General features: G+C 34.0%; 1 protein-coding gene across 4 annotated transcripts in view; it reads left to right on the top strand.

Annotated features, from left to right (window-relative positions):
* Positions 1–20,547, top strand: part of ELAPOR2 (endosome-lysosome associated apoptosis and autophagy regulator family member 2) — a 337,228-nt gene that overhangs the window by 298,064 nt on the left and 18,617 nt on the right. For all 4 annotated transcript variants that reach the window (XM_074194058.1, XM_074194061.1, XM_074194059.1 and 1 more), the window contains 3 exons: positions 5,087–5,276; positions 7,785–7,881; positions 9,198–9,299. In XM_074194058.1, coding sequence (XP_074050159.1) covers positions 5,087–5,276; positions 7,785–7,881; positions 9,198–9,299 — 389 coding nt within the window. The remainder of the gene's footprint in view (positions 1–5,086; positions 5,277–7,784; positions 7,882–9,197; positions 9,300–20,547) is intronic.

The following is a 20,547-nucleotide window of genomic DNA, read 5'->3' as shown; positions in this document are numbered from 1 at the left end:
TACTCCCATTTCCCCCCCCATGCCTTGAGCAAACAATGTTATATCCACTATACATGTGAAATCATGTAAAACATATCACAAAAGAAAGCACATTTATGCACGCAAAGAAGAAAACAAAGTAAAAAAATATGCTTCATTCTGAACACTCAGAATTCATCAGTTCTCTCTCTGGAGACAGATAATATTTTTCATCATGGGTTCTTTGAATTTGTCTTGAATCCCTGTCTCAGAGTAAATAACTTTTTCACAGTTGATCATTGTTACAATATTGGCATTACTATGTAGAATGTTCTCTTGGTTTTTCTCCCTTTACTTTGCATCAGTTCATATAAAGCTTCCTTTCTGCAATCATACTACTTATTATTTCTTATAACACACTAATATTCCATCAAAATTATATACACAGCAATTATATATCACAACTCATTCAGCCAATTGATACCTAATGTTCAATTCTTTGATATCACAAAAAACTGTCATAAATATTTTTGTACAAATAAGACATTTCCTCCTTTCTCTTGGGGATACAGACCTACCAGTGGTATTGTTGGGTCAAAGAGTATGCATAATTTTATAGTCCTGTGGATGTAATTTCATATTGTTCTCTATAATGGTTGAACTAGTTCACAAATTCACCAGAGTTCATTAGTGTCTCTTTTTCCCACATCCTCTCCAGTATTTATCATTTTGCTTTTCTGTCATATTAGCCAATTTGGTAATTGGCTAATGTGTGTGAGGTTACATCTCAGGGGTATTTGAATGACCATTTCCTCTAATCAGTCATGATTTAGTGCATTTTTTCATGTTTACTATTGATAACTTTGTTTTCTTCTTCTGGAAACTGCCTTTTTGTATCTTTTGACCTTTCATTAATTGGGGAATGACTCTTTTTGAAAAATTGTGGCTTACTTCTGTATATATTTGAGAAATGGATTATCAGTGGTTCCTATTTTCCTTTTAATTTTGGCTTCATTAATTTTGTTTGTACAAAACCTTCTTAATTTCATGCAATCAAAATTACCTATTTTGCTTCATGTGATCTTTATCTCATTTGGTCATAAATTCTTCTGTTCTCCATAGATCTTTCTGGAAAATTTTTCCCATGTTCTAATTTACTTATGAAATCATCTTTTATAGCTTTATCATTTATCCATTTGATCCTGTTTTGGTATACATTATGAGTCATTGGTCTAGACCAAGTTTCTTTCAAGCATCTTTCCAGTTTTCCCAGGAATTTTTATTAAATGATGAGTTACTGCCCTCAAAGCTTGGATCTTTGGATTTATTTAAATTTTATTTCTCCATTTTGTCTTCTTTTTCATATTTCCCCTTTCATTTATTTCTCTTATTTCTCACCATTTAGTTTCTTCTTTCTCTTCTTTTCTCTTCACCTATGACCTTTTTTTTTCATTTGCTTCCTCCTCTTCCTCTCTCTCATGCTCCTATCTTAACTTTATCCCTTATTTTAGATTTTTTCATTTTAGCATAGCATGACTTTGAGTATATAAGCTGAGATAAAAAGTAAAGTATTTAGGAAGTGTCTTTGTGGAGAGCAATGTAAAAATGAGTAACTGTCCTTCATCTTGTTGAGTTTACAGCTCATTAAAAAAAATCAGAAAAACATGGCAACATAGAACAGGGGAAAGGTACATTTAATTTGAAGTCATAGGCCTTAAGGCTGAATCCTAGATCTGCCTCTAATTATCTCTGTCAATAGAGATAGCTAGTGGTATGGTAGATAGAGAGTGCTAGGCTTGGAGTCAAGAAGACTTGAGCTCGAATTCAACCTCATACTTAGCTGTGTGACTCTTGGCAAGTCACTTAACCTCTATTTCTGAAACTTTTCTCAACTTTAAGATGGAGATAATAAAAGTACCCAATTTTGTGTTGGTTTACTATGTGCTAAGTACTAAGTATACAAAGAAAGATAAAAAGACAATCCCTGCCCTCAAAAGCAAGCTTATGATCTAATGTGGGAAAGGAGATGCAAACAAATATATTCAAAGTAAGCTATGTATAGGATAAATAGAAAATAATGGACAACATGAAGGCCCTAGAATTGAGGGATGGAAGAGGTTTTCTATAAAAAATAAGATTTTAGTTGGGACTTAAAGGAAGTCAGTTGGTGAAAACGAAGAGGGAAAACATCCCAGGACTGGGAACAACTTGAAAAAACTGATCTGAGAGATGGAATATCTTGTTCATTGATCAGCCGGGAGACAAGTGCAATGAATTGAAGAGTATGTGATTGGGAGTAAGGTGTAAGGAGATTGCAGAGGTAGAAAAGGGTGAGTATGAAAGACTTTAAATGCCAATTAGAATGTTTTGTATTTGATCCTGAAAGAGACAGGGAGTCACTGGCATTTATTGTTGATTGTTTTTTAATTTATTTAAGGCAATGGGGTTTCAGAATGACTTGCCCAAGGTCACACACTGAGTCCAGATTTGAACTCAGGTCCTACTGACTCCAGGGCCAGTGCTCTATCTACTGCACCCTAGCTGCCCCCCCCCCATCACTAGCATTTATTGAGTAGGTTGAGCATTAGGAAAATTAGTTTGGGGGTTGAAAAAGCTGAATTAGGGAAGATTTCAATAAAGAGGGAGCATTTGAACTTGGTCAATTAGAGGATAGATAGGATTTCAAAAGTTGAAAATGAAGGGGGGTCAGTGTTGAGGTCTAGAAGATGCTTTCTAGGTATATCACTGCATACAACAGCATGGAAGTAAACTATATATAGTCTATATATCTAGATATAGATATATATAGATATTGGGCAAAAATTCACAGTATATACAAGGAAGTACTATGAAATAAGGTAGCAAAAATAGGATTGGGAAGAGTGAAGGTAGAATGAAAACCCCAAAACTATCTCATTCATTAATTCTTTCCTTCAACTATATAAATTTCAAAAAAATGAGAAATAGAACACTTCTTTCCTCCAGGGAATTTATAATCTAAAAGGAAGAATACAATATGATTATCAAATATGTACTATGAGGTAGAATGTTTGAGGTTCAAGATACAGGAAGAATGCTTTTGGGAGATAGACAACTAGGTGGAGATGGTAAAAAGAATTCTGACCTTGGAATAAGGAAGATTTTAGTTCAAATTTTGATTCAGACACATAACTTTTTCTCAATCTCAGTTTCCTTGTCTGTAAAACAGAAATAATAATAGCATCTATCTCAAAGGATTTTTGTGAGAATCAAATGAGATAACATTTGGAAATCTTAAAGTGCTGTATAAATGCTAGATATTATAATTATGATGGAGAATCCAGTTTCTTTCCCTTTTACCAATTGCCTGTAGGATAAAATATACATTCTTTAACTTGGTATTATTTTAAGCCCTCTGCAATCTGGTTCTACCTGCTGTTCCAGACTTATTTTATATTGCTCCTCTTCACCAGCTCTGTATTCTTCCAGCCAAACTGGCCTACTTGCTAATTGCCAAGCTTAGCATGCCATCTGGTACTTCCATACTTTTTGCATAGGCTGCCTGTTCACTGTCCCTAGAATGCATTTCTTCCTCATCACCTCATCACCCTCTTGGAATTCTCATCTTCCTTCAGGGTACAGCCTTGGAGTCATCTCTTAAGTTAACTTGTATAGAACCCCATCCATGTTTGCTAGTGTTCTCTCCCAACTCAAAGTTTTTTAGTATTTCTGATCTGAATATATATTTTATCCCTCATAGAATATAAGTACCTTTCATTTTTATTTTTTATTAAGAGAAATCATTTTATAACCAATTATCAATCTGTGATCCAGAATTTCCTCCTTTATTTCCTCATTTAAGGTCCAATCCCTGTTAAAAGTCAGACTCTGAAAGACTTAACTGATTCATGAAATTGTTCTAGCCCTCAAGGAAATATGTCTGCCCTTCAATCTTGGGCAGGACCCCACCTAACCAGGAGATCTAATTTCTGTTTAGAGTAAAAAAATCTAGTCTGGGTGAGTTTTTAGCCTGGGGAAATGAACCCCTATTCTTATACTCCACTAGAGTTTAGGGTAACCTAGTTCATGAAGGAGAAAACCAACTAGAGTGATCTGGATAGAGAGGGATTCCCCTATCCAAGATCCTGGAGGTGGCTGAGTCTCAGAATGTCTACCAGTCAGTATTGACAGGGAATTCCCTTTCAAAAAATTTTAAGGCTTTCAAGTTCTCCATGTTTTTGTCTTTGCTTACTGAGAAAAATCATTGACATAGTCTAATTAGTAAATTGGTTATTTATTATCTAGAAACTCCATCTTTAGAGGTTTTTCGTTTATTACAGTATCCCTACAGAAAAACCTAACGAATAATGATTAGTAGTTATTTGTTGAAATGAATTGGATGTAAGTACTGTACATATTCATGATAAAAATTACTAATGCTTTACTTTTGCATTTCTTTCCTAGAACAGTATTAATCTTCTACAGGATTTCTCTGTATATTTTGTCATTTTCATTTAAAGAGGCTTGTTTTAGTTATCAAACTATTTCTTGTAGAGTGTCTTTGCTGAGGTTTGTTATTTTTTTGGGGGGGAAGGGTAGAGGAATAAGGATAAGGCAGTTTTAAGACTTTTACTATGTTTAATTGAATAGACAAACATCATAACTGAATATGAAAGTGAATGAATATTTTTGGTAGCGTTTTTGGAAGAATACATAATGAAATGACCAGCTACTTAGAATTCAGCCCTTCTCTCAGGATTTTTTGAAACCTTTAAGTGACTACTTGAAATTTTGTTTTACACTTTTCTTCTACAATTTGACAAATTGCTTTTATGTTAAACTCAAGCTAAGATTGAGGAGGAGGGTGAAATCTATTCACTTTGTTCCCCCACAGCCTTCTGAAGCTTGGTGATCTTTTTATATGCACTGTTTTTAGACTTTGTGTTTGAAGCAGCTGATAATCACTATTTCTCTATTAGCCTTTATTAGGTAGGGATTTTGTTTGTCATGGCTATATCGTGGTATCTTGTATTACACCACTGATGCTCTCTTCGCCTCAGAAATATATAGATGGAGGTGAGTGAATTTGAAATATAGGTTTTCCTTTCTCTCCTGTTGAAATCTACTTTTTCTCACTTTATTTTCTCAGGGGAAGAAAATGGCAATTTGTACTAACAACATAACAGATATCACTGTGAAGGAAATGGTAGCTGAATCAGAAGATTATACCAATTTTGTAGGAGCATTTATATGCCAGTCAACTATTATTCCATCTGAAAGCAAGGGCTTCCGAACAGCTTTGTCTTCACAGTCTATCAGTCTTGCAGATATATTTTTAGGTAGGTATGCTTGGATAGGCATAAGTCATCTTATATCTTCAATTGGTTCCATGAAAATTCAAAATTAGGAAAGCAGTTATTAAAGAATTAGAGGTAATGGCACAAATAAGCAATGAACCCAACGATAGTAAAGCATTGTTTGTCAAAGGGCTTTGATTATAATATTTTGAGATTCATACACTACTAATTTTTCAGCCAGTATGTGCCTATATGCATTCTGGCAAACAAACTCAGCTGAGAAATTTTTCAGAAATTTTTCATTGTCTAGTACTGAGGTTTCAATTTTAAAGCTTGAAGAAGAGAGGAGGTATGTAAATCTCACCAAAGTCAGATACCTTTCCTTAACTTTGTTGCAACATGTCTCTCTCCTTCCCCATCATCAAATGTTAAGCAGTGAGTTAGTATATAGCATTCATCATTTTGAATTCAATGATGTTGCAATGTAGTTACAGGTAATTTTTAATTTTACACTTCATAGATCACTATATACACTATAAAATGATAGTTTTTCATTTCTTTGACTTCTAAAGTAATTTAAAATAAAATGTTTGTAAGATTTTCAAACTCAAAGTACCAGCAAACTTGTTAAGGAAAAAAGTGTTTTTGGGGTCAGGAAATATAATAATTATGGACACACTATACATATAAATATGCAAGTTATACAATTAAATATGTATTATGGACTGTGTGTGTGTGTGTGTGTGTGTGTGTGTGTTTGCAGGAAAACCTCAAAATAATTGTACTGCAAACTCTGTTATATGTGTATAATGGAATGAGATTAACATGAATAATTTAAATTCACAAATAATGTCATTCCATTTTAACCATGATTTTTTGGGGGGAGGGGTGGCTAATTGTCTTTTTTGCTCACAAAGAGCAAAACTGTTCGATGTGGTTTTCACCTATGCTTCAGCTTTGTAGTGACTATATGAAAGGGAGACAATAAGGAAGGATAAAGGAAAATCAGACACCAGACTACTTTGCCTATGACTGAGTGGTTCTGAACTTTACATTTCACAAAGTGTCATTTATAGTCTCATCTCTGGTCCTTTGACCAGAGTGTTTTGAGTGCTGAAATTTCTTACTGTTTGGACTTTGAAGTTATGACTCCAAGTCCGCCTTCTGGATCTGTCATTTCTTTAGTTGACACTTGATGCTTTTCCTGTGCATTTGACAATATATATCTTTTCTGAAAAGGTTTCTTGAGAAACAAATGCCCTGAGGGTCTCTGAGAACTATTCAAGTTCAGGATGATGATTTATTGATGACTTTTGCATTTTGCAGAAAGAAATCTTTCCTTTTCTCTAAGGAGTGCCAACACAGAGGCATAGGGAGAGAGTATCAGAAAAAACCCCTAAATATCAAAAGGTATTGCAATGGATAGAGCTCTGAGTCTAGAGTCAGGAAGATGAGTTTAAAAAAATCTTTTTATGTTATGGAAATGCTTAATTTATCCCATAAATGAAATTAAAATTAAAATTAAAAAATGGTCTCAGACATTTACTAGCTATGTGATCTTACCCAGGCCCCTTAACCCTGTTTGCCTCAGTTTCCTCATCTGTAAAATGAACTGGAGAAGGAAATGACTCTAGTAATATCTTTGGCAAGAGAACCTCTAATACAATCACTAAGAATCATACATTACTGAAAAGACAGCAACAACCACCTCAGTTTCAGTCAGCCTTTCAATGGCATCCAGAAATCATCATCCCATTTGGATTATACTGATTTTTACCAAAGAGTGCAGAACTTGGAATCATAAGATATGGGTTCAAATCCCAATTCTGCTAAGTGTTATCTTGGAACAAGTCAATTCACCTGAATCTTGGCTTCTACTCAAAAAACAGGATGACCTCTAAACCTTGTTCCAGTTCTAGATCTATGATACCCTGACCATTGGGAATTGTAAGAAACTCTAAGGTAGCCAGCTTCATCAGGCTGAATCTTTGGATAGGAACAGCTCAGGCAGAGGTTCCTTCTCTGACTCTATGGGACTTGCTTAGTTTCTTGCCCTTGCCTAAAGCTTGCTTCTTATTTAAGGTAAAGTTGATGGAATACCAAAGTCAGGAGAGCTTATCTTTAATGGTTACTACTTGTGTGACCTTAGGCAAATCCTTTAATCATCTTAAATTTTAATTTCCTTATTTGTAAAGCGAATAGATGACTTTTATTGTTCCTTCCAGCTCTAGAACTATAATCCTATGATGTTAACAAATTAATAATAATATTAAATAACTAGCATTTATATGTAACTTTAAAGTATACAAAGTACTTTCATAATAATTCATTTGATCATCACAACAACTCTGTGAGTTAGTTGCTATAATTATCCCCATTTTATAGATAAATAAATGGACTGAGAGAAGTTGTGATTTGCCAATATAGTAAGTATTTAAGACATTTGACTCTTCCTAGCTAAGGAAACTAGATATTATTCAAATGCATAGACAGTTAATAAATCTTATCCTTTAAAAATATTCAGTGTTTTTTTTTTTTACATCAATTTAGGAGTAACAGTCGAAACCACATTGTACAATATCAATGTAAAAGAAGATATGTTCCCAGCTCCATTAAGGCAAATACCAGATGTACACTTCTTTTACAAGTAAGTGGAGACTAATGCTTCTTTGGTCAGTTAATCTTTTGGAAGTCTAGTCAGGCAAAGGCATTCAGAGTCAAGGTCATTTTTTTGCCTTTGAAATATGTTCTAAGTATTAGCAAGTCTGGTGGTCATTGTAGAGAACAGGTCAGAATGTTTAATCTCAGAAAATCTTTGAAGCATTTCCTGGTGAGTCACCAATTTTGAAAGTATCCCTTGCTTTGGAGTCAAACTGTATAGCCTAGATTTATGGAGGTATCATATAATATGTGAAACTAGTTTAAAATATAATTGGGAAATGTCTAGCAAAACCATAATACAATACAACATATATAATACACAATGTTAATTTTTGACTTTCTAAGTTAATATGCAACCTATTGGTATTTATTTCCTGCTATAGTTTGATACTATTGGGCTAGAACAATTGATATGGTACTTAATGTATGCTTCTTTGGGCTTGTGTTTTACATCCTCAATGAGATTGTAAATAAGGCAGGAGGGCAGAAACTATATCTTATACATCTTTATGTTTCCCACAGTTCCTTGTTCATACAGGTTGTCCCAAAAGTCAGAATGCAGTGTTTAATAATTTAAAATTGTGCCAAGACTTTTGGGACAACTTGGTGATTGAAATATTTGAAGGAATGAATAGGTGAAAAGTCTAAGTAATGTGTTTAGAAGACTTACAAGTTTATTACTTTTGAAAACATAGAATAATGATCGAATTCTAATATAGTTTTGGAATGTAGTATTGGTCAGAGCCTAGTTAGTATTGGTCAGAGAGGCGGTGCAGTAGAGTCAGGAGGATCTGAGTTCAAATCCAATCTCAGACACATACCAACTGTGTGACCCCAGGCAAATCACTTAACTTTGGCTGCCCCAATTTCCTCAGTTGTAAAAAGAGCTGAAGAGGGTCATGGAGATTTGGGCATTACTGAAATGACAAACAACAACAATAATAATTATAGTGTTGCCTGACAGAAATGCTTCTTTAATAAACATTTAAGTCTTTTATAATTAACGTAAGTTTTCTCTGACGAATACTTATAAAGTGTTTGCAAGCAATCTTTTTTAAATATTCCCATTGATTGAAATCTTGTTTCAAATAATAATTTGCACAGTAATTTTCTTTGCCATAGATAGTTACAAGGACAGCCTGGTCCTTGTAATAATTACAAATTTCAAATTAGGGAAAAGTCAAGTGAAAGAGGATTTACAAAGCCTCAATTGTTCTGGTCAGGTGTGCAAGTGCCAACAGTTGTTTTTGTGCCTTTTTGATAAGTATCTGTTTGGTTACTTCTCATTTGACTCCATATTAGGTCTTCTACAGTGACAGCATCTTGCAACAATGGGCGAGTGGCTGTTGTCACTATGAGATGCAATCCCAGCAAACCAGGCCAAGGTGTGATTTCAGTTCCCAGGTATTTATGTCTTTGTATGATCATTCTGTATTACATATCTTACAAGTCAAATTCTTTCTTCTTCCAAAACCTTTGGCTTAATTCTGATCAGAAATGGCAATAAATAGAAAAAAATTGTAAATAAATGTTTATTTTCTAGAGCTTCACTAAATGCTAAGTATGAAGAATAGTCTCTTGACACTAATTGCTCTCCACTTCTCCAAAGGCATTTTCTCATTCGGCTTCCCCCAACATGATTATATAAAGTTTCCCCATTAATTTAAGTCTAGAGGCTTCTCATATAAACTATTATTAATGTTATTTTTCTTTTTCATAAGTAATGAACTGGCAATCAAGTTCTAGTCTTAGCTCTGTTAGTTTTTAGATGAGACACTCAGCCTTTTTGTGACTCAGTCTCCTTATCTTTAAAATTAAGAGGGTTATTAGACTGAAGCCTCTTTTCAATGTAAAAATTCTGTTTCTTGAATATTTATTTCTATCTCTCTATCATCTATCTATCTCTCTATCATCTAACAATCTCTCTATCTCACTATCTCTGTCTCTCTCTCTCTGTCTCTCTCTCTCTCTGTCTCTATCTATCTATCTATCTGTCTGTCTGTCTGTCTATCTATCTATCTATCTATCTCCATGTTTCAGGGCTAAAATTCCATGTTTCTTGAAGACTGAGTCACAACTATAGGAAATTTAGCTTATATAACAGGCAGTAAATATTTATTAATTACCTATTATGTGCGAGATACTGTTAAATTCTGGGTACTCCAATAAAATGTAGAAAATTCTTAACAAAATATACTAAATTATAATAAAGAATATTTTTGTTCTATTGCTTTTCAGATGTATCTGACTCTTCATTACCTCATTTAAGATTTTCTTGGTAGAGATAATATTGCAGTGGTTTGCCATTTCTTTCTCCAGCACATTTTACAGTTAAGTGATTTGCCCATGGTCACACATCTAGTAAGTGTCTGAGGCCAAATATGAACTCAGAAAACTGAGTACTCTATCCAAACTGAGTACTCTATCCACTGAGCTGACCATATTAGAGAATAGATGATCTTTTTTTTTTAGGTTTTTGCAAGGCAAATGGAGTTAAGTGGCTTGCCCAAGGCCACACAGATAGGTAATCATTAAGTGTCTGAGACCAGATTTGAACCCAGGTACTCCTGACTTCAAGGCCGGTGCTTTATCCACTATGCCACCTAGCTGCCAAGAATAGATGATCTTAACATGTGATTTTTTTTCCTAAGTAAATATGTGACCCAGAGATCTTTATGTAGTATTTAGTTCCCTCCCCATTTCTATTTGAGTTTGACACCACTACTTTAGAAGGTGGATTTTCCACAAATTAGATTGGTTTAATATAGTGTTATATTGATGGTGATGTTTTTCGTATTGGATAAAAAATAATTTTGGGGGGAGGCATGTAGGTGACTCAGTAGATACAGCAACAGTCCTAGATTCAGGAGGACCTGAGTTCAAATGTGATCTCAGATACTTAATGATTACCTAGCTGTGTGACCTTGGACAAGTCAATTAACCCCATTGCCTTGCAAAACAAAACAAAAACCAAAACAAAAATAATTTGGTACAGTTTCCTGACCATTAGGGAGAAACAAATGACTTTAGGAGGGCAACTAAATGGTACAGTAGTAGCCAGATCTGGAGTCAGGAAGACTAGTTAAATTTAGCCTCAGACATTTACTAGCTGTGTGACTCTGGGCAAATCACTTAACTCTGACTCAGTTTCCTCATCTGTAAAAAAAAAAAAAGGACTAGAGAAGAAAGTGTCAAAGCACTCCAGGTATCTCTGTCCCCAAATCCCCAAATGGGGTCATGAAGAGTCAGATATAACTGAAAAATGACTTCAGGAACCAAGAGATAAATAATCATTTTAAATTAGACAGCACAATCATACTCTACCCTCTAACCCTCTCATCCTTGCTGCTTTAATTTCTCCTTTCCTGAATGTTGAGGCTATAGTCATTTTCAATTATTTGAGAATAATGACAACAACTAAATTTTAGTTAATTTTGCAATACTGCTGAATTCTTCCAAGTGACAGATTGGCTTTAAAAATTAAAGAAAATTAAGATTAATTTTGTTTTGAGAATTTTGTGACAGTCTTGGAGATGGTTCAGGAAACTCTTCTATGTTATACAACTAGGCTCAGAAATCACTTGTCAATATATTTCTACTAATATCATTTAAATATTATTGTCTCCCCAAGTTAGAGTGTAACCTTCTAGAGAACATGGAATGGTTTCTTTTCCATTTGTGTTCTCAATAATTAACACATAATGAGGGCTTAATATGTGTTTTTTTTTCCATTAATTTATCCATCTAATGGAAGCTGGCTCCCCATACCAAAGACTAAAGTAGAAGATACTATAGGACATTTGAGTTCTAGACATAAGTCCAGTATTAAAAATAATACTCTTAAGAAATTTCTGCAACTAAAGGAGGTGTGTTTAATCAATCAATAAATATTTAGTAAGAGCCTGCTGTGTTTGGCATTGGGCCATGTAAAAACAGAAGTGATTTTATTCTCTGCCATTAGGGATCTTGCAGAAAGTTTATGAGGCAACTAGGTGATAAAGTGTATAAAGTGTTGGTCTTGAAATCAGATAGACCTGAGTTCAAATATAGCTCCAGATACTTACTAGATGTGTGATCCTGGACAAATCACCTAACTTCTGTCTATCTCAATTTCCTCAACTGCAAAATGAAAATAATAGCAGCATCTATCTCCCAGGATTGTTGTGAGATCAACATCAAATGAGACAATATTTGTAAAGTATATATATATTAGTATTTGGCACTTAGTAATTATTTAAATTCTCATTTTATTCTATTGTACTATATATATATATATATTTATACACATATACATTAATAGAGAAATGATATATACAAAATACAGATTGAGTTTGTCTGTGATGGGAAGATGAGAATCAAGAAAGGCTACTCCTTAAGGAGGAGCCATTGAGCTGAGCTTTGGAGGGAGTTAGGAGTTCCAAAGGGCAAGGGAAAGGAGGGAGAATCTAGACATGAAAAATATAAAGGGACTTAAGCAGGATGTCATTTATGGTGAATTCCAAGGTAGATCAAATTGACTGAAATGAATAATTCATCTTTAATATTTCAATGATTTATTTCAATTATTGTGACTTTGAGCTTGTGTCATCATTACCTAGATTGTTCTTTGAGTCAGATTCTAATGTCTAAAATTCTTCTTAATGGAAGGGGGAGTCTTGCTGCCCCCAAAGGAATGATATTCAGAAATAGACAATCTTTTTTTATGCCAAAAGATAGATTGCTCTTTGTCCTTTAATGACCTTCAGTCGCTGAACTCATTACTCCATCTGCTCTTTTGTTCTGGTTTGTAAAAAATTCAACTTTTCCTGGGGGAGGGTCTAAATGTTAAAAAGAAAACTGATGAACATATCATTCTCTGTTAGACTCTTCCCTGAGGCTACTTGCTATATGACCACAAGAGGGAGCTCAGCCACCAGAATATAATGAAAGCTTGTTAGGAAGATGTACTGTCTCCCTTCTTCAGAGTTCCTAAGGTAGCAGTTAGTTCTAAGATTTAGGGAGACTTTCCAGAGTTTGTAATGTGTAGAAACAAAGTACAGAAGAATATTGGGTCACTTAAAATAATTCATACTACATAAAAGAGGTTAAGTTTATTTTTCTGTTGTTTTATTGGCAAATTTATCATTTAAATGTATCATTTAAGTATTAAAACAAATTAAGCTATTAATAAGGCTGTATTTTAAAACTCAAAGTCTTGAAAATTCTTTAAGAAAGACTGAATTAGGAAAAGAAAACAAAAAAACCCCCATATTATTATAATAGTAGCCAGCATTTATATTGGGTTTAAGGTTTGCAAAGACTTTAGGTTTGTTTTCTTTTTTTTGTTGTTGTTATTCTTTTTAGATTTTTTGCAAGGGAAATGGGGTTAAGTGTCTTGCCCAAGGCCACACAGCTAGGTAATTATTAAGTGTCTGAGACCGGATTTGAACCCAGGTACTCCTGACTCCAGGGCCGGTGCTTTATCCACTGCGCCACCTAGCGGCCCCCTAGGTTTGTTTTCTTATTTGATAACCTATCAGTTGTAAAATTAATGAATTGAATCTCATTTATGTACTGAATGAATGTATAGTAAATACAAAATCAAAGTTAACCAAAGCATTAACAAGCTTTTATTAAATGGCTACTATATTCAAGATACAGTGAGTTATCTTAAGACAATCTTTGCCTTCTTTGAGTTTATTATTTAATAGAAGCACCCCAGCAAGGGCAGTCTTGACCAGGGAAATCAAGTTTTTGTATGGGTTATCACAGGGATCGTGCTTTTTGCTTTGAGTAGTAGTCCTATACCTTTTAGTATCAATGGTAACTTTCATATGACTGTTGTTCCCAGAGGGAAAAGAAGAGGTAGAAAGGAGGATGAGCTGGGTGGGTATGTGCGCACACACACGTCCCCCCCCCCCCAGGGTAAAATATCTATTGTTCCTAGTGTCTTGTTGAATGTTTGTATTTAATATGAAGCATGGAGGTAGAGGGATAAATTGAGTTAGGTGATTTTTTTTTTTCATTCACCTACCAAATCAGGAAAACTCAGTCCTAGGTGCTGATGAATAATAATAATGATGATTATTATATAAATAATTGCCACAACTAGGATTTATATAGTGCTTTAAGTGCTTCACTGATACCATATCACTTTATCCTCAACAACTCTGGAAATAGATGATGCATAGAAGAGTGGGAGATAGGCATGGTTTCTGGAATTTCTAGTCCACAGGTTTACATGGAGAGATTGGAAGGAATTTGAGAAAAGCTTCCCTTCTATAACAGGAAAAACATGACTCATATTACCTACAACTTCAGTGATGCTAGGGACAGTAGATAAACACTTGGCTTGGAAAAGATTTAAGATACCATCTATATGACTTTGGGCAAGTTAGTTAACTTCTTTTTACCTTAGTTTCTCCAACTGTAAAATGGTGAAATGGTGATAATGATTGCATCTACCTCACAGAAGTAGAAACAATAAGATTATATTTTGCTGGGAGGAACAAATAAGATATTTGTAGGATACTTACTATAGTCCGTAGTGCATGCATATATATATATATATATATATATATATATATATATATATATGTGTGTGTGTGTGTGTGTGTGTGTGTATGTGTATATATATATATATATATATATATATTCTATTCCTTCTCTTCTCCACTTAACAACTTCTCTCTTGGGGGAACATAACTTGCACAAATGGAAAAGACAGAGTAGAAAGAGCTGAGTATAGATTTGAAGTTGAATCTGTGCCATAGGCCTCTGGAAATAGTGCTGGGTTTGAACTTAATGGCAGTGGGGGACACCAGGAAGTCTGTGACTCCCAAGAATGGTTATTACTTGAATTTTGTCCAAAACCACCACATTGAGTTAAGAAGGAAGGCTAAGGCTTTCAAGGACTTAGCAGAAGAGCAGGGTGGAGGAGGCAAGGTAATAACTAGACTATAAAGAAACGAATTGCTATCTCTATTGTACATCAGGGTTTCTAATTTGGATCTTGTTGATCTAACAGTTTTTTCCTATTAATTTTGAAAGTATCTCCCTGTTTGGGGGTTCTTAATTTGAAGTCTGTAAACTCAATTTTTTTTATAACTGTAATTCAACATATTTGGTTCCTTTTGTAATCATATATTTTAATGCATTATTCTGAGAAGGAACCTAAAAACTTCAATAGACTTTTTTTTTAGGTTTTTGTAAGGCAGATGGGGTTAAGTGGCTTGCCCAAGGCCATACAGCTAGCTAATTATTAAATGTTTGAGATCGTATTTGAACCCAGGGCTGGTGCTTTATCCACTATGCCACCTAGCTGCCCCTCAATAAGACTTTCTTTTTTTTCTTTTTAATTTTTTAATTGATTTTTTATTAAAGATATTATTTGAGTTTTACAATTCCCCCCCATCTTACTCCCCCCCCCCCCATGGAAAGTAATCCATCAGTCTTTACTTTGTTTCTATGTTGTACCTTGATCCACTTTCAAAGGAAACCCTGACACAGAAAGTTTACCAAAAAAACCCTTGAGGAAAATCTACCTTTTGATTGTCTACAGAGTTACCTATAAGCTAGCATAGCAATGTCTCTAGTCTTTCTATAAGGAGGAGCTATTATTCATTTCCCTAAATATGATCTCTAGATGTTAGGTTTAGAATTAGTTCTGACAATGAAGTTTCCAAATAAGGTAATAGAAGGTGATGGTAAAGTTGTATGGACCTATATGCTCTCATTGATTTGCACATACTGGATAGGAGAATTATGTGCTGATTATAAGTCCCCTGAATTGAATAGGGAATGTCTATTCTTGCTAGTGAGCCTAGTTTCCTATCGGAAACTTGAGATTCTTAGATAATCTGTGCCTATTAATACTTGAGTTGGAGGAAAGATGAGATAATAGCAATAACACACATTTGTGCAGGACTGAGCTTCCTGGTTCACAGAATGTCTTGTAAGAATGTTTGCTAATAATAAGAAATACTTCATCAAGGATTGAGCAAAAATTTTATAGCTTCATTGATATGAAAACAAGTGAGTTTCTAATTATTTCAAAAATGATTTAGTGCATCTTTTACTGGATTGTTGTCCCACATTTTTTATGTCTTGATTTAAAAAGGATTTCATATCCAAACCTCATTCATTTCATTTTGGTCAATGTGTTTAATTTCCTCAAACTGTCTCTTTCAAATTTGTCAAATGCATCTCTATAATAATTCCCTTTCCTACTCCAATCCCTTAATTCTTTTTCCAATCCACAGATTTTCTCATCAATACTTCTAGATTTGAAATATTTCAATGAACCAATATGGTTATTTTTCAAATATTCCCCATACTTGCTTAGTAAACTTCTCATACCTGTGAAAGTATTTGTGCCCTGGTTTAGGAGACCCTTCTGAGAAGTTACAAAACATAGCTGCATTTCCACTATTATTTATAAGTAGGATAGTTAGTTAGAGGAAAAAATAATGAGAAATTACACAATTTTAACTAAAACTCCATTTTTCTCTTTTACCCTTTTTATGACTGTTTTTCTTGCTTTATTCAGTATCCTTGTTAAGCATATAAATTATTTTAGTTTTTCCTCTTTTGTGTTTCCTATCTCAATCCATAAGGAAGTCCTTTCCTGTCTAGATTTTGTTTATAAAATTATATCCATGGATATAAAGCACTTTACTGGGTCATGCCAGTATGGTAATGGATCTGTGAACTCATTGATGTGTTCACGCTTTTCAACAATGTAGATGTCAATTTAGTCATGCCTTCACATTTTGGGTACATCTCCAGTGAGGACAATCCATTATGTTAGTTGAATGATGTAATGGAGCAGAAGCTAAACCACTTTCAGTTCCAGTCTCATTAAAAGTGAATACTACCAAGGAAAGGCATCAAATAACTTAGTATTTTGACATTTAATTGTAACTTCAAAAATTACATCAAAGAAGCCCTTTGATTTTTTTTCTTTGCAATCACTATAGTTACCACATTTCTTTTTGGAAAAGAAAGGATTATGATTATCCTTTTCATTTCTTTTGTGCTTTTAAATGTTTGCTTCTGTTGTTCCATTTTATCCTCATAAGAGGCTTGTCTGGTAGGGTAGATATAATTCTCCAATTAAAAGATGACAGAACTGAGACATTGAGTTTGTGACTTGCCTAGGGTCACATTGCAGATTAGAAACTGAATCAGGACTGACAGAGCATGTCTCCTAACTCCTAACCTATTCTCTTTGTAATATTAATCACATGGATTCTACATTCTTGTTGCTGAATTTTTTAAAAAAGAAAGCAACCAACTAACCTAAGATTTATGCTTTATCTTTTCTATTATAGACAATCATTTTGATTTTTCTTTAACACTAAAGTCTTACTCTGATTCCTCACCTTGTGAAGGTTATGCTAGTGGAGTATATAAACTTTGGTAGATCCTAATTTCCTAAAGACTTCAAATATAAACATTGTGAAGGGTTTTCTGAGGACTTATCTAGGTAAATTTGACTTTCAGGTAACAATTTTTTTTTTGGTTATCTTGGGACATATGCAACCAATCTACTCAGGTTTCTGGCAAAGATGTGATTTCATCTTCTATATTGATAAAATCATTTAAGTATTAGTGCCTAGTACTTGGCACAATGGCTGATGCACAGACAGTGTTGATTGATTGATAAATGGAAGGCAAATGTGAGCATAGTGCAAGGAGAAGGAGATTAGACAATGGATTATGTTTATTCATAAATTGGAAAGTTCAATAAATCAACAACCATTTATTAATCACTTTCTAGGCACCAGATAGTGTGTTTGACATGAGTTGAAAGTCAAAGACCAAAAGTATCTTGCAAAGCTTGCATTCTAAAGGGTAGGATGTGTGTGTGCCAGCAGCTGGGGGGACAAAATACCTCATGAAGTAGGAAGCATATCAGAACTGAGTCCAGGAGATGAGGAAGGAGGCATTCTATACATATGGACTGTCAGTGCAAAGGCATAGAGATGGGAAATGCTTTTTAAGGTGAAAATCATTTCCTTTGAATATGAAATATTATGATCTCAAAGAATGTTATTGATGTGTTATCCAAATTTAAAGTAAGAATGATTTAACCTTGAATAGCTTTCATCTGTCAAGAGCTGAGAAATGGAAGTAGATCATTATAATACTTTTCATCCATGAAATTTCCTTTTTTTTAGTATCTTCCCTTCCCTTGGACCACCAAGATTCTGAAATCCTAAATTTCCTTCTCTGCTTATAATTACTGTTCTTCTAATTTATCTCTCCCAATTCTTCACTTCGTTATCATATATAATGACCTTTGGTCTCACAAGTATCTCTCTGTTTTGCCAGTTGATAACCCTTTCATGACTTCACTTCCCTCCTTTCACATTTTTGACCATATTGTTATAGATCAGTCATTTTAATAACATAGACTCCACTGGCAAGGGATCCCCAGGCTCCCTTGATTTTCTGTTGTTTCAAATTCTGCTAATTCTTTTTATTTGCATTATCATATAATTTTGTTCCAGCAATGGATAAATCTAATATACTTGTTCAAAATATAGGGCAGCATTTAATACAATGGAAACTTCTTGAGTACAGGGATTTTTTCATTTTAATCATTGTATCCCAGGACTTACTAACCTGCACAACACAATATTTCTTGCACATAGAAAGGACTGAAGAGTGATCATTTAAAAATTGAACAAATGAATTATGCTGTAGCCCATTATAAATTAAAACAATAAAAGCAAAATAATATTATTAGCAGTGATGTATCTGAGTGAAGACCAGGGCATTCTGTTGTTGAGGTTCATTCTATATGCTAATTCTTAACCATATTAAGTTTTCTTCTAGTATCAAATTATTAGGAGTTGATGGAAGAAGTCTCAAAGTCACATCTTTGAATACACTACACATTTCTGATATCTAACTTCACCAGACCATTACTACCACCAAATAATCCATTTATTTATCTTTGATAAACTCCCTGCTATTTTCCTTACAGCAACTGTTCAAATTTTTTTCCTTATAACCCTAACTTTGCCCCATAGCTCCTTCTCTTTTCATTATATGTCCTTATCTCCTACTTCAGTGAGAAAATTAAGGCTACCTGTAATGCATCCTCTTGTATCTTCTCTTTTGTGTCTTATAACCATTATGTTTTTGCCCAACCTTCTTTTCTCCCTTCCTTTAGTCCCAGAGGATTAATTGCAAAAACTAACTTCTTCTCTGTTACTGTCTTTCCCCCATAAACTTCTGTTTCCTCTGGGATTTTGTTCTTTTGATTATTCTTCTTTCCCTTTCATCTTCTCATATCTTCAGTATTTTGCCTTTTAATGAATCTCTCCCTTCTTCCTATAAATATGCTCAGTTGTTCCCATCCTAAAACAAAACAAACCAGACAAACCCTTCTTTTGACCTTGATACTCTCTCATTATTCAATAAATGACTTAATAAACATTTATTAAATACTGCCAAATACTGAGCTATGTATTGGTGGTACAAAGACAGAAGTGAAAAATCCCTGTGCTTCAGGAGCTTATAATCTATTAGAGCAACACAATGTGTATATATATACGTGTACATGCATACATTTACACATACGATAGAGGCAAGATAATTTGAGAGTGGGGAAAACACTAACAGTTAAGGTAAATTCTGATTTTTGAGGGAAAACTAGTAATTCTTGACTTGAGGAACAAATGGTCCAAAGACATTGGAGAAGAGAGATGAGTGTTTTCTATGAGGAATATGTAGATGTACATACACATATTTATATGTTTGTATCCATACATGTACATAGGATATGTGTTATACATATTTAATATATAGGTATACCTGTATGCATAATATGTGTGCCTCCCCCCAAAAAACACACACACACAGGATAAAACAGAAGAGATCATAGGGTAGAGTCTTGGAATCAACTTACATTAATGATTTGGATAATGGTCTAGCAAAGAAGACTGAAAAGAAGAATTCAGAAAAATAGGAGACCAAAAAAGAGAGAATTCAAGCATATCTCCCCTTTCTCTCTTTTCTTTCATGGCTAAACTTTTAAAAGTATACTCACTAGTGTCTATTTCCTTACCATGCTCTCATTTCCCATGCTTAAGTGGCAAGTATACTTCTGTTCTCACTCTCATTTAAACTGCTTTTTCCATGATTACCTATCCTCCTTTATCACTAAATTGAATGAATTTTCTTTTGGATTCATGTTTCTTTATTTCTCTACAACATATCATATCGTTGATCCTTTACTCATTGCAAATATTAGATTTACCTTCTTCCTTGGATTCTATTTCACAACTATTCCCTTCCCAGTTTTCTTTTTGGTTGGTTAATTTTCAACCTCTTCTCTTGATTATATTCAAATTTCTTCTCTTTTCTCTCCAGACTCTCTTCTTTGGCAATACCATGCATTCTTATGACTTTGACATCACTTCTGGTTTAGGTGTATGTTTGTATGTGTGTGTGACCTTGGCCAAATCACTTGATTCATTATTAATATATACATATTGAATTACCTATTGGACATTTCTACTTGGGTCTTAAATTCCACATATCCCCAAACTGAACTCATCAACTTCCCTCCTCCAGAACTTTCTTTCCTCCATGTCTCTATTTGTGTGGAGATTTAAAAGGACTTGTAAATTGACATGTAAGCATTGAAAGAAAAAATGTT

The sequence above is a fragment of the Macrotis lagotis genome, chromosome 7 (genome assembly GCF_037893015.1).
Source record: "Macrotis lagotis isolate mMagLag1 chromosome 7, bilby.v1.9.chrom.fasta, whole genome shotgun sequence".
Lineage (NCBI taxonomy): Eukaryota > Metazoa > Chordata > Mammalia > Peramelemorphia > Peramelidae > Macrotis > Macrotis lagotis.
The sequence above is the reverse complement of the archived record's forward strand: the minus strand, read 5'-3'. Positions and strand labels throughout refer to the sequence as shown.